Genomic DNA, 24,692 nt, shown 5'->3' with positions numbered 1-24,692 from the left:
TTTAACCACGGGTCCGAAGACGCGGACAGTGAAGTTTTCTGCTCTAGGACGTCGCAATGTCGAGCAAAATGGAGCAGCTTAGCTGGTTATCACAAAGCATGAGAAACCGGAGTGACAATTCAGGGACCACTCACATAACGCAATCTCTTTACGACTCCATTTCTTCATTTCTCCGGTTGGTACAATTCAGCAAGGGGCCTCCCGGTTCATAAAGATTTTTCTTTTGGTTTTCTCAGGGGTAATAAGTAGAGTTATCCGATGTGATTGCAGAAATCGGAACGGTCGCTTGATGACGAGTTAGAATGGCTTGGGAGATTCTCAAATCATCCAGGACGTGGTTGTCCCAAAGGGGCTTTTCCAAAAAAGCAGCTGGACTTTTCTTGTTTTGTTTTTTTAACTTGAAAAAGTTTCGCTTCTCATCGAAGTTCTGAAGAAGTTTCTTGCATGAGAAGCGAAACGTTTTCAAGGACAAAACCAAGAAAGTCCAGTCGACTTTTGGAAAAGCCTCTTTGGGACAAACGTTCTGCCTCTATTTTCTTGGCACTGAATGGTCGAATGAATAGGTTTAAGAGCTAGGAAATTTCTTTAGGAAACCAGTTTGGTCTAGTTAAGGCACTAGAAAGTGGGAGGCTATGACTTCTGCCTTAGCCATGATACCCAAATGGGTGACATTGGGCCAGTCACTCTCAGCCCAGCCTGATCCACAAAGTGGTTGTTGTGGAGAAAATAGGAGGAAGAAGGTGTGTTTTGGATATGTTTAGCCACCTTTAGTTATTTGCAGAAAATAATAAAGGTGGGATATAAATAAATAAAGCCATCTTATCTCCAGGCTAGTAATTCTTTACACAGCAGTGTCCCCAACCAGATGGTGTCCATATGTGGGAGATTGGAATTTTCAGGCCCTGCCAATCAAGATTGGAAGCATTCTGTTAGCTACAGTTCATATGCTTGGCTCCATCAAGTTCAATGCAAGAGCGGGAACTTTCAGGGGCTTCTATCCCAGCCCTGCCTGGAGAGACACTTTGGATTCTACCTGGGCAATTTTTAATACAATCTTGTTGACATGTTTAAACTTTGTCCTTTCTCATTTGAATTTGGGGGGGGGGGGGATATGCGGAAAATCACTTTTGCATTGTGGCCTCACTTTCCCCTAAGAAAGGAAAGCTCATAAATAGATTTTACCCCATCTGTATAATTTCTGAAAAAATCCATATCTTTAAATATCTGTTGAAATCTTAGGTTGATTATGTTACTTTATTTCTGTACCCAAGAAAACAAAAATTAATATTTACAGAAATTAATATTGCTAGATGTACCATTAAGTATTTTAATTTTATCATGTTTTTATTGTATTTTATTTTTAAAAAAGACTGGATGAGTGGTATTAATGATTTTGACTCCTTCTTTTCAGTGACACTGAAAGTGAGACCACCTTAAATGAAGAGTCTCCTAAAGAATCTGCCTCAGATAGGATTTTAAGCCATTGCTTTAAACAGTATAAACTGAGAAATGAATATCCCTATTTTTCCCTTAAATTGAGACCAAATAGATTTGGCCCACCTAAACCAAGACGGCGTATTCTTATTGCACCACCTATGGACAGTGTGGCTCCTAGTATTCACAAGCCTTGGCCACCTGTCCCCAGTGAAGTGGAGAAAGTTCAGCAGCTGACAGCACCTCCGGAAGCCCAGGACAGCATTTCCACTGAGGAGAGTGACCTGCTAAATATGGAAGCTTGGATTAAGGAGCGAAAACAACTGCGTAATTTGTTGGAGAACTGTGTAAATCTGGAGGAATGGTTGACTGAAAAGAAGCCTCTCACTCAGCAAGAAGAAAGCATCCTGGGGAAAATAAAAAAAGAAAGAAAAGAGGCTAAAATTCAAGCCGAATTGCAGGCTCTCCAATGTGTTAAGGTAAGCATAGTAGGAAGTCAGCATGATGCCATGGTACAGAACCAGCAGGAAGAATGGCCTTTCTCAACCACATCTGGAATGCTCCACTTGTGGATTAGAGTTTGGGACTATAATGGAGGAGCATCAATTAAATGTCCTCATGAGGATGACTATAAACCAGCTGTACAACCAGTCTCTCTTCTCAGTCCAGCCTATGTCTGAGAGCTGTAGTGAGGATAAAGCAAGAACAGAGAGAGTCTCAAACTCTTTACAGGAGGGACAGCATAAAAAATCTAATAGATAATTACAATGTCCCAGGAACTCAAGTCAAAATTATACCTCACGTTTCAGTCAGGCTTTATACCAAGCCCAGCAATAAATCTTTAGCGCTGTGGGCACTAAATTTTGTATTTAGGAACATGCTTATAGCAGTAGGAGCAAAGGTATAATAATATGAGTTATTGGAGACAAGAAAGAAGCCATGTATGCAGAGAATATCTGTCTTTACAGAATCCAGATCAAGGCCTTTGCATCTGCATTTTCCAGATTTAAAGCCTTTTCTTCCTCTTTTGAGTCAAAAGACTTTGGAACATTTCATTTTTAGTCTTGAAAGAGAATATAATATATTTGTATAGACTTGGTGTTTATATACAGGTAGTCCTCAAGTTAATGACTGTAAAGGGGTCTAGAATTTCTAAATCACGACAATCATAAGTTCGATTTTACAACTTTTTTTGTAAAATGAAAGCCACAGTATTAAAATGAGGCTATTCATTCCTTTGGGTGGGGCTTTTTTTGCCAGAAACTAGCAAAAATGTAAATTGTTGTTATGTGACTGCAAAACACTGCAACTGGCCATTGCCAAGTGCCCGAAATGCAGTCATGGAACTGTGGGGAGAGGGGTGCTGCCATCAAAACTCTGGAACTTGGTAGTAAGTACCATTTGGGGGGGGGGGCGGCATAATTTTAAACAATTGCTAAGCGAGCGTCATTAAGTGAGGATTACCATATTGTGGTTCTGCCTGCCTGAAATGTATGGCAGCCCGTCTTGCTTTTTATTTCCTTTGCAGCAAAATACAAATACAATTATAAAATGAGTTCTTGCTCTAGTATTAGCAAAGCCCTTGGATTAATAAATTTGACCAGCGAATACAATCAGTGAAGCCACAAAATGAGATAAAAATAGGACATATGTCAGACCAGTTGTCTGTTTGTTTTTTGCCTTCAGTAATATGTCCACCAATCTGCTTGTGTTTTGCAATACAGCTGATGGTTGGTTGATTGACTGAAGAACTAACCAAGTTGTTGCATTTCTACTTCATCAAAACAAAGTGGAGTATAATCCTTTTAAAATGTTTGGATGTCTCTTCTGCAGATCCCACCGAAGATTGAACCAGTGAAAACTACACCTCTTATTCAGGCTCCATATCCACCATCTATTATTACACTACAAAACCTTCTGCATAAGCAAAAACTCAAGCTTGTGGATCTCTTCAAAAAAGCTGACAGGAGCAGGACAATGAAGTTCAAAAGAGTGGATTTCCTTAGAATTATCCAGGAGGTAAGTGGAAAAACCCTTATATTCCCTAGTTGTTAATTTTTGTGACTTTTGAGTCACTCTTGACTCCTGAAGACTGCTTGGACACAAGTCCCTGATTTTTTTCTTGGCAAGATTTTAGAGGTAGTTTGCCACTGTTTCCTTCTAGGGTTGAAAGAGAGGGACCGGCCAAGCTCCCCTAGCTTGATATCAAGGATGTCAAGGCAGGAGTAGAGTTCACAGTCTCCCATTTCTAGCCTAGAGTAGTGCCTTAACCACTGCATCACAGTGGCCATCACGATTACATACTTAGATAAGCATCCATGTAGGGATTTTTTCTTGATGCCTTAATGGGGGAAAATTTCACATGGGGTCCATAAGGGCTTTTATTTGCTCATTAGCTTTACTGACTATATGTTTTTTTCCCCATAGATAGTGAGGGGAAGGGGGACTTTGGCTTAGCATATTGAATACCACCCATTGTGATTTATTAAAATATGTTAAGCTAGTTGTGGGAAGCCTATGGGATACATGCAACCCCAGCCCCCTTATTTTGCAGTCCCGAGTGCAATTCCACATCACATTGCCAAAATACAACAGTAAAGCCACTGATTTTCAGTTATGTGATTCATTTTTTTTTCCATTTTAGAAGAAAGTTTTAAAAGTTTCATCATGAGTGTTGTTGTTTGGCTGCTAAGTCATGTCCGACTCTCCATGGCATAGCATGACAGGCTGGACCATAGCATGACAGGCTCTCTCCTGGAGCTTGCCCTAATTCTGTTTATTGAATCAATGACACTATCTAACCATCTCATCCCCTTCTCCTTTTGCCTTCCATCTTTCCCAACACCAGGGTCTTTTCCAATGAGTCCTCTCTTCTCAGTAGGTGGCCAAAGTATTTGAGCTTCAGCTTCAGTATCTGTCCTTCCAAATCAACCCCAAATCAGGCTGATTTCCTTTAAGACTGACATAGTGAGTATATCAGAGCTCAGAGAGAGTGATAGGTCCAAAGTCACCCAGCTGGCTTTCATGCCTAAGGCAAGAGTCACCTGTTTTCTAGGCCAGCACCTTAACCACTACACCAAAATTCATAGTTTATAAATACACTAACTGATTACATATATAGGGAAAACCTAAAATGTCCTAAAAAGTTTGTTAGAGAAGCATAGAGTTGTTTTCCATGACTAGAGGATTTTATTAATTTAATTATTAATCTTGTAAAGTTTGTTCCGGAGTATGTTAGATTAAGAGCAAAAATAAATATATGAGGACAGTAAAGTCTGATGAAAAAAAATGAAGTTGAAATCTTAATACTTGGGACCATAATTGTTAACCAGGCTTTTGCTATAACATTTTAGATTCTTGTCATGTATGGTTGACTTACATTATATTTAAACAAATATTTATATACCCTAATTCTTTAGAAGCATATTATATGAAAGCCATTTCCATTCACATATCCCTAACTGAATGAGAGTATCTGTTTGTGCAAATACAGCACAGAAGTGCTAGTAAAAAGAAAGAATTCCAACTGCTTCATGACATTTTTAATGAACATAAGCATCACCAGTTTGCAATTTGCTGGTGTTCAAGGTGCGCATTGCTTGTATTACAATTATTGGATTGCATGATTTCTCATAGAAAAATGCACATTCTGTTTCTATGCACATATTAAATGAAGGCCTGTGCACATAGTAATAATTGAAAGTGGGCCATGATTTGTTTATATCTCAATGTTGAGAAATTATTCTCTTTGAAATAGCTGTTTCCTCTTGGATTTTTATATCATGTCAAGTCCCAGACCTAAGTGCAATTTTTATTCTCTGTTTGTTTCCAGACAAAGGTGCCTATCAGTAAAAGTGATTTAGAAGAAATCATTGTCTTTCTCACCGTTTCAAAGAAAGGACATATTATAACTGGGGCTGACTTAGCTGAATGTCAAAGATTATGGCTAGATAATATGAAGGAGAACTGGAAACAGTCAAAGCAAGGTAACAAGGAACCAAATCAATACAGTTGATTGAATATTTTTAGGTTTCTGATAACTTTGATTAGTGATAACTTACAGATTTAGTTGTTGATGGCATCATAAACAACTAAGGGTTTTTTTTGAAGGTACTGTATTTGGAAATTCTAGACTGTAATCCCAATATATTTGAAGGATAGTGTCGTATATCTCATACGAACAAAGGATGCGAGTCGGTGACTTGGTTCAGCTCATTTATTAGGGTAAAACACAAGAAGTGAGAGTGGGGAAGAAGCGCGGCTTAAAAGCACTTTCTGCTGAGTGCTGCGGCCAATCGGGTCGTTTTGAATCGCCCGCGAGTCGATTCCGAACGACCAATCAGTGCCGTGCACTCAGCCAATCCGGTGGCCGTGCGCTTTAGCCAATCCGGGCTGCCGGATTTCGAGTATTCAAATGTCTGTACAGAACACCCCTCCCCTCTTGGTTTGGTCCTACGTGACGTAGTCCTGTAAGTAGGCGGGGCTCCGTATTTTCCGATTTGACTTGCGCTGGTCAGTTGTCTCCTGGCTGTCGGCCGGTTCGGGTGGGACTCCTGTCGCTCTCCGCCTCGTTGATGGAACCGCCTGGAAGGGTGAGTCAGGCCTCTCGCCGCAGCTCCCTCCTGGTCTCCCCGGGTTGGTCGAGCTGCTGGCTTCGCTGCTCCCGCTCGGCTTTTCCGGGCTGGTTGAGCTGGCTTGGCTGCTCCCGCTCGGGCTTCGGGGTCGGTTGAGCTGGCTCGGCTGCTCCTTCCAGGTGAGGCTTCGAGTGGGTCGATCTCCGGTTCTTCAGGTGGTGAGTACTGCTGGTTTCTTTTTGGGTGGGTTTGTTCTTTTTGTTCTTTGGGGGCTTCCCTCCCCTCTTGGTTGGTGTTTTGCCAGTTCCTTTCAGTGTCTGGTATTTGCGTGTCGGTTGTATTTCCCGCGGTGGTTCTTGCTCTTAATTGGTCGATGTGGCGTTTCCACGGTCGTCCGTCGGTAGTTTGAAGGCGATGCAGTGTGGGCCTGTTGCTGGGTGATCGTTGCCGGTATCCAGAGGGGTCCCGGTAAGGTTTTTTGCGTAGACCCTGTCTCCCGGTGCGAATGTTCTGCGTTTGCTGGTGGAGTCAGGGGGTCTTTCCGGGTTGTATGTGGGGTGCAAACGGTCGAGCGGTGATCGCAATTTCCTCCCCATTAGTAGCTCCGCTGGGCTCTTGTTCGTCGTAGTGCTCGGGGTTATGTGCTGAATTAGTAGCATCCGGTTTATTTTGTCTTGTATGTCCCCGGTTTCGATCTTTTGGATGGTCTTTTTTGTGAATTGGACCATTTTCTCCGCCATTCTGTTCGCCGCCGGGTGCGCCGGTGCCGTTAACGCGTGTCGGATCCCCCGTTCTGCCAAGAATTTCTCGAAGGGTAGCGCGGTGAACTGGGGGCCGTTGTCTGACACGATGACATCGGGAAGGCCGTGGGTTGCGAAGAGCTTACTGAGTTCTCTGATGACGGCGTCTGTGGTAGTTGTCTTCATGTTGCTTACCTCCAGCCAGTTGGAGTAAGCGTCTACGGTTACCAGGAAGGTGTGTCCTCTGGTTGGTCCCGCGAAATCTACGTGGATTCGGGACCATGGCCCCCGAGGGGTTTCCCATTCCAGGATTGGGGCGGCGGGGGGGTTTGGTCTTGATTCCTGGCACTGCTTGCAGGAGGCCACCCAGGCTTCGATCTCCTTGTCCATCCCTGGCCACCAGGCGTGACTTCTGGCCAAGGCTTTTGTCCTAACGATGCCGGGGTGCCCTTCGTGCAGCATGCTCAGGACTTCTTTTTGCAATTTTTCTGGAACTATGACTCTGTCCCCCCACAGTAGACAGCCTTTCTGCGTTGATAGCTCTGTTTGTCGGTTCCGGTAAGCTTTGAACTCGTTGTCCACGTCCTTCTCCGGCCATCCTTTTCCCACCCATCTTAGGACCTGCGCCAGACGTTTGTCTTTATTGGTTGCTAGGGCAATGTCTGACGCGGTCAGGGGTAGGTTGGGTAAGGTCTTGATGCTCAGGGTGGATGTGGTGGGTGCTGGGTCAGCGTCCAGGGTGGGTAATGGTGTGCGGCTGAGGGCATCCGCGTGCGGGATTGACTTACCGGGGCGGTGGATTACCGGTAATTGTAGGCGGTGAGAAATTGGACCACCTTGTCATCCTTGGGAGAGGATGATTGGGGTGGCCCGGTCTCCGCCAGTATTCCCAGCAGCGGTTTGTGGTCCGTGATTATGGAGAAGGTCCTGCCGTAAAGGTATTCGTGGAATTTCTTTACGGCTGCGACGATGCTAGAGCCTCTTTGTCCAATTGGCTGTAGTTTCTTTCGGGTTTTGAAAGGGTCCTTGAGAAAAAGGCGATGGGTGCTTCTTTCCGGTCGGCGAGGGTGTGGCTGAGGACGGCTCCTACGCCCGAAGGGTGATGCGTCGCACGTTACCGTGATGGGAGTGTCTCGCTGTACTGGATGAGGACAGCGTCCGATGTGAGAAGGTCCTTGGTTTTGTTGAAAGCGTCCTCTTCTCGTCTCCCCCACATCCAGGTGGCTGCCTTGTCGAGCAGCCTATGCAACGGTTCCGCCACGGTCGCCTTTTGGGGCAGGAAAACATTGTAGAAATTAATCAACCCCAGGAATGCTTGTAACTCAGTTTTGTTTCTGGGTTTCGGGGCTTCCTTGACGGCTTTTATTTTGCCCTCGGTGGGGTGGATTCCGTGCTGGTCTAGTAGGTACCCCAGGAATTCGACCCGAGCCGTGCGCAGTTGGCATTTCTCCCTTTTAACTTTTAGTCCTGCACTTTGGAATCTTTGCAGTACTTCCCTTAGGCGGCCCTCCAATTGTTTCTGGTCGGCCGCGGCTACCAACACATCATCAAAATAGGGTACTACCCCTTTTATGCCCCGGAGGAGCCTCTCCATTAGGCTTTGAAATACCCCCAGGGCTACGCTGACTCCGAATTGGAGCCTCTTGCAGCGGAATGCCCCTCGGTGTGTGACTATAGTCTGCGCTTCTGCGGTTTCCTCGTCGACCGGCAGTTGCTGATAGGCTTGGGCCAGGTCGAGTTTGGCGAAAACCCTGCCCCCCCCCAGTGAGTGTAGAAGGTGTTGCACTACTGGGACAGGGTAGGCGCTTTGTTGTAGCGCACGGTTCAGGGTGGCCTTATAGTCCCCGCAGATTCTCACCGACCCATCTGGCTTTATCGGGGTGACTATAGGGGTCTCCCATCGGGCATGGTCCGTTGGCTCGAGGACTCCCTGCTCGATGAGCTTATTTAATTGCTCATCGATTTTGGGGCGGAGGGCAAAAGGCACTCGCCGGGGTTTGAGGCGGATAGGGGCAATGGTGGGGTCAAGGCTGAACGATATTGGGGGCCCCCGGTACTTGCCTAGGTTTCCGTCGAAGACCTCTTGGAACTCGCGCACGAGCTGCTCCTCCCAGTCCGCCTCGGCGACGTGGTTGGTGCCGGTCACTTCTAGTCCCAACAGCGTGAACCATTGAAGTCCCAGGAGGCTGGGGCAGTCTCGTTCAACGATGGTTAGGGGTAGTATTTCGGTGCGCCCCTTAAATGTGACCTTGAAGTGCCTGGTCCCTACCACGGGGATGCGATTCCCCTGGTAGTCTTTGAGGATGAGCTTCTGGCTCTCCAGCTCGTGCCGTTTCATGGAGGGTACTAGCCGCTTAATTTCCCACCACGCGACCATGGATAGGTAAGATCCGGAGTCAACTTCCATTTTGCAGGGGCGGTCTTCGATGGCGACCTCCACGTGGACCTTCCGGCCATCCCAGTTGGAGGAATGGCCAACGATGACCGTCTGGTGCATTTCCTCGCGCTGGCGGTTTTCGTTGAAACGGCGGCTCCTCGCTTCCCGGCTCCAACGGCTCTCGCTATCCCAGTCGCGGTTCCTTGGGGGGGTGTTGTCACGTCTGGCATTGTCGCACCTCCGTGGGCTGCCGTCTCGGTGGCGGGGTCTGTGGTTCCGTTTGAAACGGCAGACCTTGGCGATGTGGCCCCGCTTGTCGCAATGCATCAAATTGCATCAAAGAACCGGCATTCCGACCGCGGGTGTTCGCCGCCGCAGCCGGCGCACTGGAATTTTGATTTTCGGTTCCGTTGCTCGCGCCGGTCGCGTCCCGTCTGCAGTCGGTGGATGTCCTCCTCGTCATCTTCTGAGTCGGAGGGGGATTCGAGATCGCCGTGATGTGTGGAGGCGGCTGCTCGATGGTCGAATCCGGACTGGCTCTCGGGGGTCGCGGTCGCTTCGGTCATGGCGGGTCGCTCTGCGGTGCCGGCTTGCCACAATTGGGCCGCTGATTTCCGGGTCGCTTCTGCTGCGGTGGCTTCGGCAAGGGCGTCGGCGAGGGAGATGTCGCCCTTTGCCATGATCCGGCTCTGCAGGACGGGGTCCCGGAGGCTGAGGACGACGCGGTCCCGCAGGGCTTCATCGAGATCGGTGAACCCGCACAGGCCCCCGAGGTCTCTGAGGTCGGCCACAAAGTTGCTGACGCTCTCCCCTTGCTTCTGATCGCGGCGGTAGAATTTGTGCTGGCGGATGAGGGTGGGCATGGCGGGTGCGTAGTGGCTCCTCAGCAGCGGTTCGAGATCCGCCCAGTCCATGGCCTTTACGTCGAGTGGCTTGGCGAGGGCTTTTGCCATTTTAAACACTGCGCGCCCGCAGTGTGTGAGGAAAACAGCCCTTTTCCTCTGCCCGTTCGCGTCCTTGAGGTTGCTACTCTCCAGGAACATGAGGAATCGGTCTATGTACGATTCCCAATCCTCCGTAACTTGGTTGAAGGGAGCGGGTGGCACGTTGCCGCTGGCCATGCTGCCGGTTGCGGTTCCGTGGGCCACGTGCGGTGTGGGACTTGTTTTAAAATCCCACCCTCGTCGCCAGTGTCGTATATCTCATACGAACAAAGGACGCGAGTCGGTGACTTGGTTCAGCTCATTTATTAGGGTAAAACACAAGAAGTGAGAGTGGGGAAGAAGCGCGGCTTAAAAGCACTTTCTGCTGAGTGCTGCGGCCAATCGGGTCATTTTGAATCGCCCGCGATCGGCTCAGCCAATCGCGGTCGATTCCGAACGACCAATCAGTGCCGTGCACTCAGCCAATCCGGTGGCCGTGCGCTTTAGCCAATCCGGGCTGCCGGATTTCGAGTGTTCAAATGTCTGTACAGAACAGATAGCAAGTTGGGGAATATATAAATAATTTAAGAAAAATTGACATTACAATTAGTGACAGAATACTATATGTGTATTGGCTATAAGTTGGCTGTAGTTTGGCAATTTAATATATGTACAGAAATAAGCAACAGTCATATATATTCATAAAGTGCGTATTAATTATTTTGGTTACCTTAATAGATATTTAAAACAGATTAGTAAATATTGTGAATACCAACTGTTGAATGTAAGACAGGACATTTTTCTAATTTCTGAAAAGGTATTTCCTGAACTAAGTAGCAGCCAGCATGATAAAACAGCTCAATAATTGCTGGGAGTGGGGAGTAGATGAGGAAGAAATATTGTCTTTATAATCTATTTTCTGCTTTCTTTCCTTTGTTTTAATAACAATGCTAAAGAGCTATTGCCTGTGGCAACATCTTCATCCATCACTGCAAAAGGAGATATTATTCCTCATGCCAAATCCAGTATATCTTCTCAGGTAACTTGTGAACCTAAGTCAAACCATTTGCAAGTTCCTCCCATCAACACTGAGCCAGATCGCAGGCACTTAACTTATAGCCAAATGGAAATAGTTGGGAAGAGATACAAGGAAACCAGACGGCGGCTACAGGTACTGTATTTTTGTGGTCTGACTGTACCCTAGAATCATTTGCTTTGGATCATGGGAACTGACTAGTAACTGATTGCATAAAGTAAGGATGAATTATAGGGAGAAGGCCATTTCGTTTTATAGTACTTCAGATAAATCACTAAATGTTTCAACAAATAGCAATAGCAGTTAGACTTATATACCACTTCATACTGCTTTGCAGCCCTCTCTAAGCAGTTTAGAAAGTCAGCATATTGCCCCCAACAATCTGGGTCCTCATTTTTCCAACCTCGGAAAGATGGAAGGCGGAGTCAACTTTGAGCCAGTCAAGATCGAACTGGCAGTGGGCAGAGTTAGCCTGCAATTCTGACCACTGCGTCACCAGGGCTCTTGAAATGTAAGCAACAGAGAAGGGTAAAAGAGTAAAAAAGCCCAATGTGGGCAGCATTCACAAGGATGACTGCCAAAGTAGTTCCCTATCAGCGTTCACTTAAACGTAGGCAACAGAAATAGCTCTACCTCTCTGGAAGAGTCCAGCATATGTAATTGCTGGCTAATCCTATCATCTTTCTATTAGAGGAGTAACACCTTCCCTGAATCTTGAACAGCAGTTTTCCTATTTTCAATCAGGTTAGATGATGTAATGGGTTTTCCCATTGCTGAGTTAAAGCTGGCTGAGCTGGCTGAAAACCATACATTTATGAACCTGCTCTCCCTATTGCCCGTCTCTATACTGTCTATTGCCACTTTTCCCTGATGCTAACAGGCACCCTGACTTACCTCCTGAATAATGGGTGATGTTTATTTTTATTTATTTATCATTTTTACAAATAACTCAAGGCAAACATTTCTAACATATCTTCCTCCTCCACTGGGATAATGGTAAGAATACAGCTTTAACACTAGACACCTGTTCAGTATAAAATGCAGAAATGGCAGATGGAAGTACTGATTCCCTCTGAACTACAATATTTGTGATAATGGGTATGCTCTCTTACTGCCCTTTGCAGTAAGGCAGAGATTTTATAAACTGGAATTTGACTTTGACATTAAGAATTGATTGCTTAGTTGCAGTTGGTGCAAAGTCATTATCATTACTATGTAGCAAACATCCCCAGTTCACACATTTTGCAAAAACATTTTTCAATCCATTTTCAGTAAAGGTTTACAACAGAGAGCTGAGTTTTTTTCTTGTGGAAGGACAAAAAAATGTCTTTGTCTTTTTAATTCATCCCCCACTATGTTACAACTTTAGCAGTATAAGATTTATTGCACAATAATATTGCTTTATAACAGAAACCCTGTCTTATTTTAACAGAGGAAGACAACTCCATTAGACTTTGCAGAACAGTGCAGACTAGTGAGGTCTGGAGACCCAGTTGTCGATAGTCACTGCTTGCCAAGCTCCCTGGAGGGTGAAATGGGAGAATTGGTAGACCAGCATCGACTGGCATGCCACTATGTCTACTGTCAGTGTATCAAGCTTTGCAAAAAATATGGAATTCCAATTTCAGAAAGAGCACTAAAAAGAGGTATGGAAAAAACTAAACAATTAGGAGTGCCTTATATCAGGCAGTCCAAATGTAACTTCGTGCTCCAGCTTTATAGATTCAGGATAGAAGCCACTAGCAGACAAAAATGTTAAGTGGAAGGCTATTTTATATTTCTAAATTTAGGGAAATGGGTCTAGTAGTGTTGTAATAGCACTTAGAAATCGGGTTCAATTAAATTTCATGACGTTTCTAAACAAGGATGTTAAAGATTGTGTTGAATAGCTCCGTGCAGGACTGTGAATTTGTTAGATTTTGCAGCAGAAATTCAAATCCAGAAAACACACACAGATTCAGCAGGATTCCTTAACTTCTTTATATACATAATAAATGAATAAAATGTACAATACCAATAATAGATTCTTCCAACGTGGAAAAGGTTACAAGCAAAAACACAAGCAACAGCTTCACAATTCAGAGCACTAGAATTCAGAGACTAGAGCCACACCCAGGCTACTTCTAGTTTCACTTTCCAATTCAGCTTCCGCTGGCTGGTCTGTTGCCTTGCCTATTCATTGGCTGACTTTCTTACTAAACTCTATTCCAGTTCATGAATATACTCTGACAGAATTAAAATAAAAATGTTTTTTTAATCCTTACCATTTCAAAGGCAGGTTCCAGAACATGGGCAGTTCCTACTAGCCTAATATCTAAGAAAAATTTAAGAAAGGTTTGTTAATTCAAAGGACACTGGTAAAAAAATAGCGCATGTTGAACTCCGTCAGATATTTTTTGCATTTCTTTAGATTTCTGTAGTTCCACGTTGGCTTGTGTATAACACTATATCAGGGTTCTGTTTTATGATCTTGTCTCAAGCTCTGAGTTAAAGCTGCTGTCTCAGGCTCATTTCCTTAGTGAGGATCAACAAGTTACCCAACTTCCCAACTTTCATATAACGAAGAATAAATGTGTGACCCATACGGCAGATTGTCAATTACATATAGACTTTATTCTGCTCCATCATTTTTAAAGAATCTTCCTGCCATAAAATGTGCTAACTGATAAAATCATGGAAAAAAATATAGTTTGCAATTGATGCTGTCTGTAAACTTTAGAATGATCCATTGGTCTGCACGGGTGTTTTTCCTGGGCCATTGTGAATCCAGCTACTAGTCTGAATTGTTGTTTAGAAACAGTGATTGCTGCTCTTAGAAAACAAGTAGTTTAAAAGTCTAATGTAGCTGTAACAAGTTATGCAACGTAGCAGGAGAATAGAGTTTCATCTTGCTTCTATTTTATAGTAATTTTATTAAACATTACAATGAAAACAAAACTAATGCAAATTAAATAGAAAAAAGAAAGGCTCCTATAAACCATTTTAGTAACTTATCTCCTCTTAAAAAGCAACAAATGGTCTCTTCTACCCATATCCCATCTCTTATTTATAAACAAATCATTAAAGCCTCATCATTCCAGTCCTGGGGCAGCAAAAGTACAGTCAGGGTTATCAGAGAAAACAATACATCTATTTTAACCTTGATCAATAAACTAACTTCATATTCCTTCCTTTTACTGCTAACAATCTCAATCTTTAGTCACTTCAAATAATAACCTAAAACTTGATTTCTTTTCTTTTTTCTTTCTCCCTTCTCAAAACATTCTTCAAAGCTTTAACAAGTCTCTTTTGTAAATTCAATAGAGGAAAATTATTTAGATGAACATTCCACAGCTTATCCCATATATGAGCTGATATTGTGCCCGTGTGGGCAAGGAGCCATTGAAATGACAGCTCATGTTTCCTTATGTTGTACCCTCTATGAGGATTCACAGGCTCATAACTCGGCACCAGATAAAATACTGGGGAATTCTGATCTCTTTTACAAATAGGTGTTACTGTTGGATCAGTATGATAGTCACCTGGAACATAGCTAAATTCTGCTACACTTTCTGTAAAATTAGGTGACTTTGGCCACCCATCGATGATCTCACCGCTAACATTTATATAGTATTATATCTTGTTCTGTTCTGTTTCATATTAATGTTTTAATTTTTAATTCTGCTCTGAGACTGTCATAAAAGATTGAGGTCCACAACTACTAGTCTGCGTAGTATGTTACACGTGTTCTTTAAAACAACAACAACCACTGTGTACCATAGGTCTGCTGTACGCAGGAGACAGGCTCCTGAAACTCGGAAAGGACACCCGGAAGTTGAGGCAGCCAGGGGGATATATTGACAATTCTGTTTATCTGGGGCAATCATCTGATGTGGACAGCTCTTCCAAGGAGGAAAGGTTTGTTTAATTCATTATGCATATACAGAGATGAATTAACCAGCATACACGTTCACACAAATTCTTGGTCTATCATATTACCGTTAAAACCAGAGTTTGTTTGTCTGTTTAATCTGCTATTTTGAAGATCAAAAATATACCCTGGATTATTCTCTTATTGCAGTAATTATCTTCTAGTTGGGTACATATACGTAGGCAAACAAGTATGCTTATTGTGAACTAGTCAATAACTAATTTTTGGATAATCTGAAACTATGGTATCACAGGTATATTTGGTACACATGTTACCACTGAGAACATTCTACACTATCATAAATTAGCAGAACTGGAAGAATGATGGGGTTTGCTTTTACTTAGCTGAAAACTTACTCTATAACAGTAAACCAACAGCATTTTTTTTCTTTAGGTTTTCCTCTTCGTGTTAGTGCTTTTTTATTTTAAAAGCTCCAAATCCTAATCTGCATTTATTTAAGTTTCATATGAACCTAACATAGAGCAAATGTCTCTGAAGATAGGGACCCTGAGGTGTTATGTGGCTCCTTCAAAGCTTTCAATAAGCTCCTCAAAATCCAGAATTTGTCACGAAACTATAATTTCAATAGGACAGAAGGAGAACACACACTTTTTAAAAACCAAATGCAGCCTTCAGGCCAAATAAAAAAAGATATACATTTTCACTGTCAGAAAGAACAAGTTCTCTCCTGGTTTTAACTACAACTCCCAGTAATTTTTCCCAGTTTTGACAGTGGTAAAAGATGTTGGGGATTATAATCCAGCAATATCTTGAGGACTTCAGCTACCTCACCTGTGTAAAATAATTGCTGCTCTTTTATGACACTGCAATTAATTGAACAGAAGGAATGCTAATTTATGTACCCATCACTATCTGATGAACTGTAGACAATTCATATTAATGCCATGAAAAATTCACTATAAAAATATGCATAAATCAACACTGCTATAAAATAACACTAAGGACCTCCAACCTCACATTGGCATAATTGTCACCATAGATTCTCTGAAATAATTGATCACTAACAATTTTCAGAAGGCCTAATTGATGTCAGTTGGGAAGCACTTCCGCAACATTGGCACAGCCATAAAAAAAAATCCAGCATCTGCAACTGTTGGTCCTCCCCACATAGCAATTATAGGGCCCTTAAGTGGTTTCTCCCTGGATGTCTGAATTGGGTGCTACAGTTGGAATAGAATAGAATGAGCTGGAAGGGATCTTGGAGGTCTTCTAGTCCAGCCCCCTACTCAAGCAGGAGAACCTATACAATTTTAGGTTAAGTGTCTGTCTAGGCTCTTCTTAAAAACGTCCAGTGATGGAGCACCCATGATTTCTGAAGGCAAGCTGTTCCACTGATTAATTGTCCTCAGGGTTAGGAAATTTATCCTTAATTCCAGGTTGCTTTTCTCTTTGATTAGTTTCCAACCATTGTTTCTTGTCCTGCCCTCTGGTGCTTTGTGGAATAATTTGGCCCCCTCTTCTTTGTGGCAGCCCCTCAAATACTGGAATACTGCTATCATGTCACCCCTAATTCTTCTTTTCTTTAGACTAGCCAAACCCAAGTCCTGTGGCCATTCTTTGTATGTTTTAGTCTCCAGGCCTTTGATCATCTTAGCTGCTCTTCTCTGAACTTTTTCCAATTCTGGGTAGACAAAGCAGTCCTACTAATACATCAGTGCCAATTCCCAAGTGGCCCACACATTAATGCTTAATTTCATAGTAGTGTTGATTTATGCATATTTTTATAGTGAATTTTTCGTGGCATTAATATGAATTGTCTACAGTTCATCAGATAGTGATGAATCCCTTCTGTTCAATTAATTGCAGTGTCATAATTGCACTTAATTAATTGCACTTCCATTAATCAACCTTTGATCCAGCTAGTTTCTAGCTGTAACATGAAAAAACTTTTATAGATAAAGGTAGATAATTGAATAAACCACAATGTTCAGAGGCAGAGTTCTTCTGGAAACAATATAGCGGGAATAAATCAGGACTGGCTGCTACATATTATGCCTTGTGCGTATGTTTCCCTAGAGACAGCTGGCTGGCCACCATAGAACCATAATGCTAAATCTGCTTAAGAGAACATGCAGAGCATTCACCTTTACAGATTTGGTTTCTTTGCATCTGGTGATAACTTTTCATAACACGGAATATTGTGTGCTGTTGCTATTTTTTTTTTTAAAAAAGGATTGTGCATTCATATATACATCTTTTTGCTTTTTCTTATACGCTCTACTTTAGTGTAAATGTTACAGGCACATGAACAAGTGATCCCAACCCAGTTTTCCTGAGCATATTATAATGCCTTCTTCCCCGTTAATATTTAAAAATTTGGGAATGTCTACTCTGTGAAGATTCTCAGGCATTCAGGATGTGGTTGTCCCAAAGGTGCTTTCAAGAGACGTGTGGGCTTTCTTGTTTTTCTTTGAAGGCATTTCGCTTCTCATCCAAGAAGCTTCTTCAGTTCCTTGGATTCTTCAGTGAGAAGCAAAATGAAAAACAAGAAAGTCCAATTGCCTCTTGAAAAAGCACCTTTGGGATAAAAAAATTATGAGTTATATACTCTAACACAGCCAGCTTTGCTGGGTGAGGAATTCTGGGAGTTGAAGTCCACAAGTCTTAAAGTTGCCAAGGTTGGAGACTCCTGCTCTAACACATCGAAGAAGCTTCAGTGTGGGGAAGACTGCTCTGATCCTAATCTCTCAATTTCTGTTCACCTTTTTTTGTTTATTTCTTCTAGAAAGCCAAAACCAATTAAGAAACCAGTCAAAAAGTCGCCTCGGGCCTGCCGCTGGAAGTCATTTAGGGAATTTAAGAAACTGATGAGGTATGTATTCAGTAGAACAGAATTATCTAAAAAGCTTTTGGAATAATGGAGCTTCAGTATCCACAAACACTGTCATTTCCCTTCCATTTAGATAGGCCACAATTTACAACTGTTCGCTTAATGTCCATTTGAAATTACAAGAAATCTCCCCTTCAAATAATCTACAATCCATTTTTGGAGTTACAATGGCTACATTAGCCACAGGTCACATGATCATATTTTAGGCAGCCGGCAGCTGTTTCACCATTGTGGCTGGTCGCAGCGTCCCCAGTCACATGAACGCAATAAGCAACTTTTTTTTTTTTTGCCAGTTTACAATGCTCCAGTTTCCAGCAAAAAACACTTTGGGGGAAAAATGAATTTGCTTAACAGCCACTGCATTCACTTAACAATTGTGGTAAAAAATGGTTGTAACTTCACATCTTGTCCCAGGATTCCTAGACTTATAACTGCAACAATTTACAACCATAATTCTGTGCTCAATTACAGGCGTAAACCAAAGACTACCTGTATTTGATTTGATTTAGCCATTCTGCAAAACTGATTTTTGTGTTTTTTGCTTGTCAAAATGGTTATCATTTTTTCTTGGACTTCTGCTCGCCTACCACATAACATTGATTTTTTGTTGTAAATCAATATTATTCTGTATAATCCTGCATGCTATTGGTAAAGTATTTTGCCATAGGAATAATAGATGCATACATCTTCTTATGGAAGATTTCTTTGCCATGAGCTCAGCAAAGTTTCTGCAATAGGATTGAACTGAGTATTTTTTTCAGTGGACAAGACACAGAATTAGGAATGTACTCTGATATTACAGAATTATCCTAAAATTTTGTTTTCAGTTTCCAGAGGTTTTGTGCTAATCCAGAGTTGGATAGTTTGCTAAAAGAATTGTAGTGTTGGCAAGCTTTTAGGAATGCTATATTGGAACTTTCAGCAAAATTCCAGTTGAATTACTTGAAATCTATGTTGGATTAGTAATCTCAAATTGAGGGATGCATGGTATGAGGCCGAAAACAATAAAATGCATTTATGCAATTTATTTGTAGATTAATCAAAGTTATCTATCACAGCAAAGATATATCTGATTCTTTGGGTTGTATTTAGATGCTATGTACTCTCAAAGGCTGTTTAGATTTCTATGTACTATCAATCTGTGAATGAATGTGAATATAAATGTGCAGAACTCCCTTCTAGAGGGAGTCTTATTTTGTCCTACCTTGACAGCTGGCCATACAAAGGTGCGCTTCTGCATCTCTTCTCTTAAAGATGGAGAGAAAATTAGGGGTAGTTTTTGCTGAAGGAGGACACCAAATAATTGACCATAATGCTAGCTTAGCCGAGACTTTATGTTGAGAACAGAGGATATAATTTTATCCCATTGTTCTTTGACCTCAGTAATTTTCATGTTGGACTTCAACTACCAAATTCCCCAGGCAGCTTGGAGTTGAAGTCCACATATCTTAAAAGTTGCTGAGGTTAAAGAATACTGAGCTAACCTGTTATTTTCATTCATCAATATACACTCTACAGCAGGGGTCTCAAACTCAATTTACCTGGGGGGTCCTGGAGGCAGAGTCTGGGTGAGGCTGGGCCGCATAAGGGATTCCACAAAAAACGTTGTTAAAAAAATATCCTCAAATGTTATACTTTCATATCACGGTGGGGGCCACAGGATATTGTCCTGCGGGCTGCAATTGGCCTGCGGCCCATGAGAATGAGACCTCTGCTCTACAGTATAGCATTTCTTTCTTTCTTTCTTTTTTTTGCCATCCAGCTGCCCAACTGTTTTTTTTAAATACTGTTTGATTCTAAATTGAAATTCTTTACGCTTTGCAGTAAACACTCCAAAAGAATATATCCCCCATCGGATATTTGGAATGAGAAATTTCTTGATGAGAATTTGCCTGAGGGTCTAGATGAGTTTACAAAAAAATACATGGAAAGGTATGACTTTACATTTCTTTCATTGAGCTCAGCATTAAAGATCTACATCAGTCTAGAAGTTGGCATAGGGATTGTTAGAAATTCTTGATTCTCCTTGTTCACCTGATAATTCGCTTTCTTCCTGTTCTTCGTTCATAACTTTTATTAATTCTTTCTTCCTCCCCCCCACCCCAGTTTCTTTTTCTAAGCTTCCTTCTTTCAACCTCCTTCTCTTTTTAAATAATATTTTAAACAAAAGATTATGAGCCTGAGGACTTCAGCATTATGTTTTGTTTTTTAATATCACGTAAACCATAGTGGGCAATGCTAAAAGTCAAGTATATAATGCCGGCTTGCACACCCTGAAATACTTTGACAGTTGCAGCAGAAATCCTAGACTTGTTTCCTCCTGCCTGCGTTGTAGCATTTAGGGTGGATTTTAAGGGGCAGAGTAGCTGACTTTAGTGTCACGGGGCAATTATAGTGCCATTTCAAAACCACGAACATTCAAAAAAGCTAATTTCCCCTCTCTTTGCTCTTAAACCACTCCCAAATACACAGAAAAGGCCCCATTCATTTTTTCAGAACTACTGGCCATTGATACATTTATCTTCTTTGTCTAATATCTTCATAAGCTCCCAAACTTAATTAGTTTCAGCTCATCGTTAAAACTGTATCTACAAATCTACAGAGCTGCAAAGACGCCTTTGAATTCCCCGAATTTTTAGTAATGGTCATGCCAGCAGGAGAATTCTGGAAAATGATGTGTATACTCTAGATAAAGCTGATTTGGGGAAATTTATTTAAATATGATTATTCAGAATCATGCACATCAAAAATAATTTTAAAACATTCAAATGTCGCACCCAAATAATAGTACGATAGTAAAAACAAATGTAAATCTGTTTATTTTATTACTGGTATAAGTTGAGTCCCTGTCCTAATCAATCCATACATGCAAAGAATTTTGCCTACTGTTACTTACAGTTCATAAAAGGAAAATATTGTTTTCATTTTCTTAGTTTATATTTTTAAATTAAAATGTAGCTGGCTTTAAAATGTGCTTATTTTTTCAAGTCAGTTTCGAGCAGTTTCTGCTTTAGCCATCAAATTTCTCAGGATACATAATAAATGCAGATGCAAGTGAGTTCCAGCAGGAGGCAGTGTTGCAGATTAGCTGGGCCCAAGCCTTTTAGTTTGCACCTAAGGTTTAAGTTACAGTACTTTATTTTTATTTTGAATTAGGATTTATTCTCATTAAGGTGACAAATGTAAGTTAAATTGTCAGTTCCCCTTTAATTTTTTATTTGTGCATCTATAGGAATTTCATATTAATTGCATTGACACAGCATATTAAACCTAAACCACTGCTTGCACTGTATAGTGGCATTCTGGCAAATTTGGAATCAAAGACACATCGCAGCTTATGTTCAAACCCTAGATTTTTCTTTTGGTTTTTGGCAAAATGACAAATTTTCATTTTATTAAATCTCCACCTTATTTTTTCTGTATATTGTTTCATGATCATATTATTTGCTTGCAGAGAACTGAGGAGAATGTATTACTACCTGAATCCCTTGACCAACCCTAATAATTTCTGGCCGGGGCATCTCCTTGATAAGCTGCACTTGTATCTACTTGAACCAAGAGAGGATAGAAGTGAAGTTCTGTTCAGTCATGTCTCTCACACACGCCCGGTCAATCCTGGTATTAACGTTCCACGTCGCAACTGGCCAGTCAACAACAAGGGGTACATGACCTTAGGGGATCCAGAAACTCGCAAACATAACTATTACATTTGATGGCCTTTCTGAAGAACTTGACCAAGAAAGCTGCTCCATTGGACTAATAGAGGGTCATAGTCCTATATATACACAGTATGACAAAATTATGGCTTAGTGAAAGGGGCTTTCAAACAATCAATTTGTATGTAGTTTAAGCGTGTTGTGTGAATGACCATGCTACTGATTTTCAATGAAAGGTTTGAATGTCTGGGTTTTTGGGGAAACAGGTTTGCTTCTATTCCCTCCTTAGAAACAGAGAGGTACACAAAACAGGAAATATGCCATTTTTTCAACGGATGGGAAATTGGTAGCGTCCTAAAATGAGATTACGGTGCCCATTAGCTTTGACAGTCAAACAGACTCTTTAGGTTGCACATTCCCCACTGTTATTGCAGGAGATGTATAAACACTGTTATAATAATGGTACTGCTGAGAAGGTTGAAGGAGATGAAAGGGCTGTGACATATTTGTTGGCATAATGTCCCTATTTTGTGTCCCGGCATCATCAGGCAAAAGACTAGCTAAGCATTCTGTTTCCAGTGTGACCAACAAATTGCATCTGGAAAACCCCTAAAGCTCCTAAGCTGCCCTGGTTTCCTCCTTCACAAGAAGGAGGAAATTCCCTTCTTTATAATCTTCCTACACTGCAGATAGTTTTATCAACCTATGTCATATACTGTCCTCCATTTATTCTTTTCCCAAAATGAACACCTCCCATCATAACCTTTTCTGGTGGAGATGGAAGATCGTCAGTTTTTATCTCATCCTGTAGTATCTACATACAATATACTGCACTGCAGAAATGGAAATCCTATGCAGTATAAAGGGTTTTCTCAAGCTACCATTTGGAGGATTACAAAATTGCATTTAGGAAGTGTCTTGATATTCTTTGAGCCCTTATATTAGGTGACCACTAGCAAGGCTTTATTGTTTCAATAGCCCCATTCTTGCTGGACAGGTAAACCTCAATAAGCCTGGCTTGACTTCTGCAGCCAAACTTGGAAATATTTAATTTAATGGTCATGCCAGCAGGATAATTCTGGAAGTAAAAAAATTTGATAGTAAAAAAAACGCTACCAGTTTGGTACTTCCGAAGCAGTATTTCTGACGATCAGCTGTGCCGTGTGATTTAGATTAGCTAGAAAGCAGGAAATCATCAGATTTCTTGCTTTCTAGCTAATCTAAATCGTGCAGCACAGCTGATCCCCCCCCCTTTGCTGTTATACTTACCTTCAAAATGCTGCTTTTTTCAGTACCCGGGGAGGCTTTCCTGAGGCCCAGTAGGCGAGGGTGCTGCGGGAGGAAAAAAAACTCACCTAGCCACACCCACCCAGTCACATGACCATCTGGCCATGCCTACCTAGTCATGCCCACAGAACCAGTAGTAAAAAAAAAATCCCACCACTGCTAACAGCCCCCTGATTTGAGGGGGAAGGGGTGATCCAAATAAGGGTGAGGCTGACATTTGTATCCTTAAGATTTATATTGACTGTTTCTTAGTATGATTTGATTGCCTATTTTTTACCCTATGACTATATTAAGTGGTGTACCTTATGATTCTTGATGAATGTATCTTTTTTTTATGTACACTGAGAGCATATGCACTAAGACAAATTCCTTGTGAGTTTAATTACATTTAGCCAATAAAGAATTCATTCATCATTCATTCATTTCTGTTGTATGTTTGCAAAATCTCCCAATTGGATGTTTGGAACCAAACATAAATTTATGGAGCAATTAGAACATTAATATCCAGACAACGATAGTATACTACCTAATTTGAACTGAAGTTGTCAGTGGAGGCATAAAAGGGCAGAATAGAATGTGGAAAAGAGCAGCAGTATAAAATGTGGCTAATGTTAGTGGTTACCATGGCTTTTTTTCCACAGCAGAAAACACACACCCTTTGAACAGAAGAATTGAATCTGCTGCTTTCAAGGATTTCAGTTAGCTATTTAACCCTATCATTGGATCTTCATAAATTAGCAGGTCAAACCCATGAGTTGTTCATGGCTTGGTCACTAGCTCAAGCTACATTTGTATACGTCAAGTGGATCCATGTGTATAGTAGAGCTATATTAGTTATGAATGGTACATTTTATGTTATTCAAGTTTTGAATATGCAACTAGCATGGGAAATGGTATCTTCATTTATTTTATATAGTACACTGAGCCCTAATTTGCCTAACTGGTTCATTAAACTACAACTGGCTGCAGTTTGTTTAATGAACAAATTAGGCTTCTACAATATTCTAGGCACAGGCCATACATCATACAGTACTTTAAAAACACAGTTAGATTAATATACTAAAATGCATTATTCTTTTGTGTATGTGTGAATCCAGTTATCATCTTAGGGATGTGGTTTATAAATGGTGCCTTTCTATTTAATAGTAGCCACAAACAAAATATTTTTTTTACTCTCCCTCCCTTGAATAAAGCTCAGCTTCTGCTAGCTGTATGGATACATCCCTGTAGTTTTCTTGGTGACAGTACAAAAGTCTTGATCTTCTTCCATGATATTTTTTCAACTTTCCAATGAGATACTGGGTTTTCATTCAATTATTAAGCAGATCTGATGATGCTTACCTTCTTCCAGATCAAGTAGGATCACTAGGAATTGCTACTGTAATATTCACGAGACATAATCATTAAGTGGAAACCAAAATCTTATATTTGAATCTCAACTTTTTCAGAAAGGAATATTTTATATCACATAGCAAGATCAGTTACATGTAATTTAGGCTGTGTATATTTGACAGGAATGTTTACGTCCTCGTCGTAATGGTTCATGTCAGTAGCACAACCAACCCAAGCATCTGCATAAAATTCCTTTTGCACATCAGGTATAAAATGACCATTTGGGGCTTTCATACTGAAACTTACCTGCAAAATCTCTAAATTTTTCAATTTGGTGCCTAGCTGCAGATAAGAGTTAATTTATAGAGGGATCCAGCTCTATAGTTGAAGTTCTATAGTTTTTTCCTCTTTCCATTAGAAATTAGAGATTTCCTTTGAAAAGTGGGGAGGCAGAATGCAGAATTTTACATTCTTGGCTTCTGAAAATTGCACAAGCAAACATCACCTTGACCATTTACTAGTAATAATTTGTTCTATGAACATTCCAATAACCTCTTGGAAGGTCCTATATC

General features: G+C 41.5%; 1 protein-coding gene across 1 annotated transcript; it reads left to right on the top strand.

Moving 5' to 3' along the window:
• The first annotated feature begins 47 nt into the window (after positions 1-47).
• Positions 48-23,202, top strand: EFCAB12 (EF-hand calcium binding domain 12). Its single transcript, XM_026722833.2, has 10 exons — positions 48-175; positions 1,412-1,913; positions 3,268-3,453; positions 5,267-5,420; positions 11,005-11,219; positions 12,517-12,730; positions 14,846-14,981; positions 17,741-17,827; positions 19,670-19,777; positions 21,300-23,202. Exons 1-10 carry the CDS (start codon positions 57-59, stop codon positions 21,556-21,558), a joined length of 1,980 nt encoding a protein of 659 aa, XP_026578618.1. The 5' UTR covers positions 48-56; the 3' UTR covers positions 21,559-23,202.
• The last annotated feature ends 1,490 nt before the right edge of the window (positions 23,203-24,692 follow it).

The sequence above is a fragment of the Pseudonaja textilis genome, chromosome 2 (assembly GCF_049901715.1).
Source record: "Pseudonaja textilis isolate UNSWEBS1 chromosome 2, rPseTex1.2, whole genome shotgun sequence".
Classification (NCBI taxonomy): domain Eukaryota; kingdom Metazoa; phylum Chordata; class Lepidosauria; order Squamata; family Elapidae; genus Pseudonaja; species Pseudonaja textilis.
This window is presented reverse-complemented; position numbering and strand designations above follow the sequence as displayed.

Excerpts from the sequence above, each read along its gene's own strand:
- EFCAB12 (XM_026722833.2), top strand. The coding sequence starts at position 57 with ATGTCGAGCAAAATGGAGCAGCTTAGCTGGTTATCACAAAGCATGAGA. Across the intron at positions 3,454-5,266 it reads TCCTTAGAATTATCCAGGAG|ACAAAGGTGCCTATCAGTAA; the intron begins GTAAGTGGAAAA and ends GTTTGTTTCCAG. Across the intron at positions 12,731-14,845 it reads AGAAAGAGCACTAAAAAGAG|GTCTGCTGTACGCAGGAGAC; the intron begins GTATGGAAAAAA and ends TGTGTACCATAG.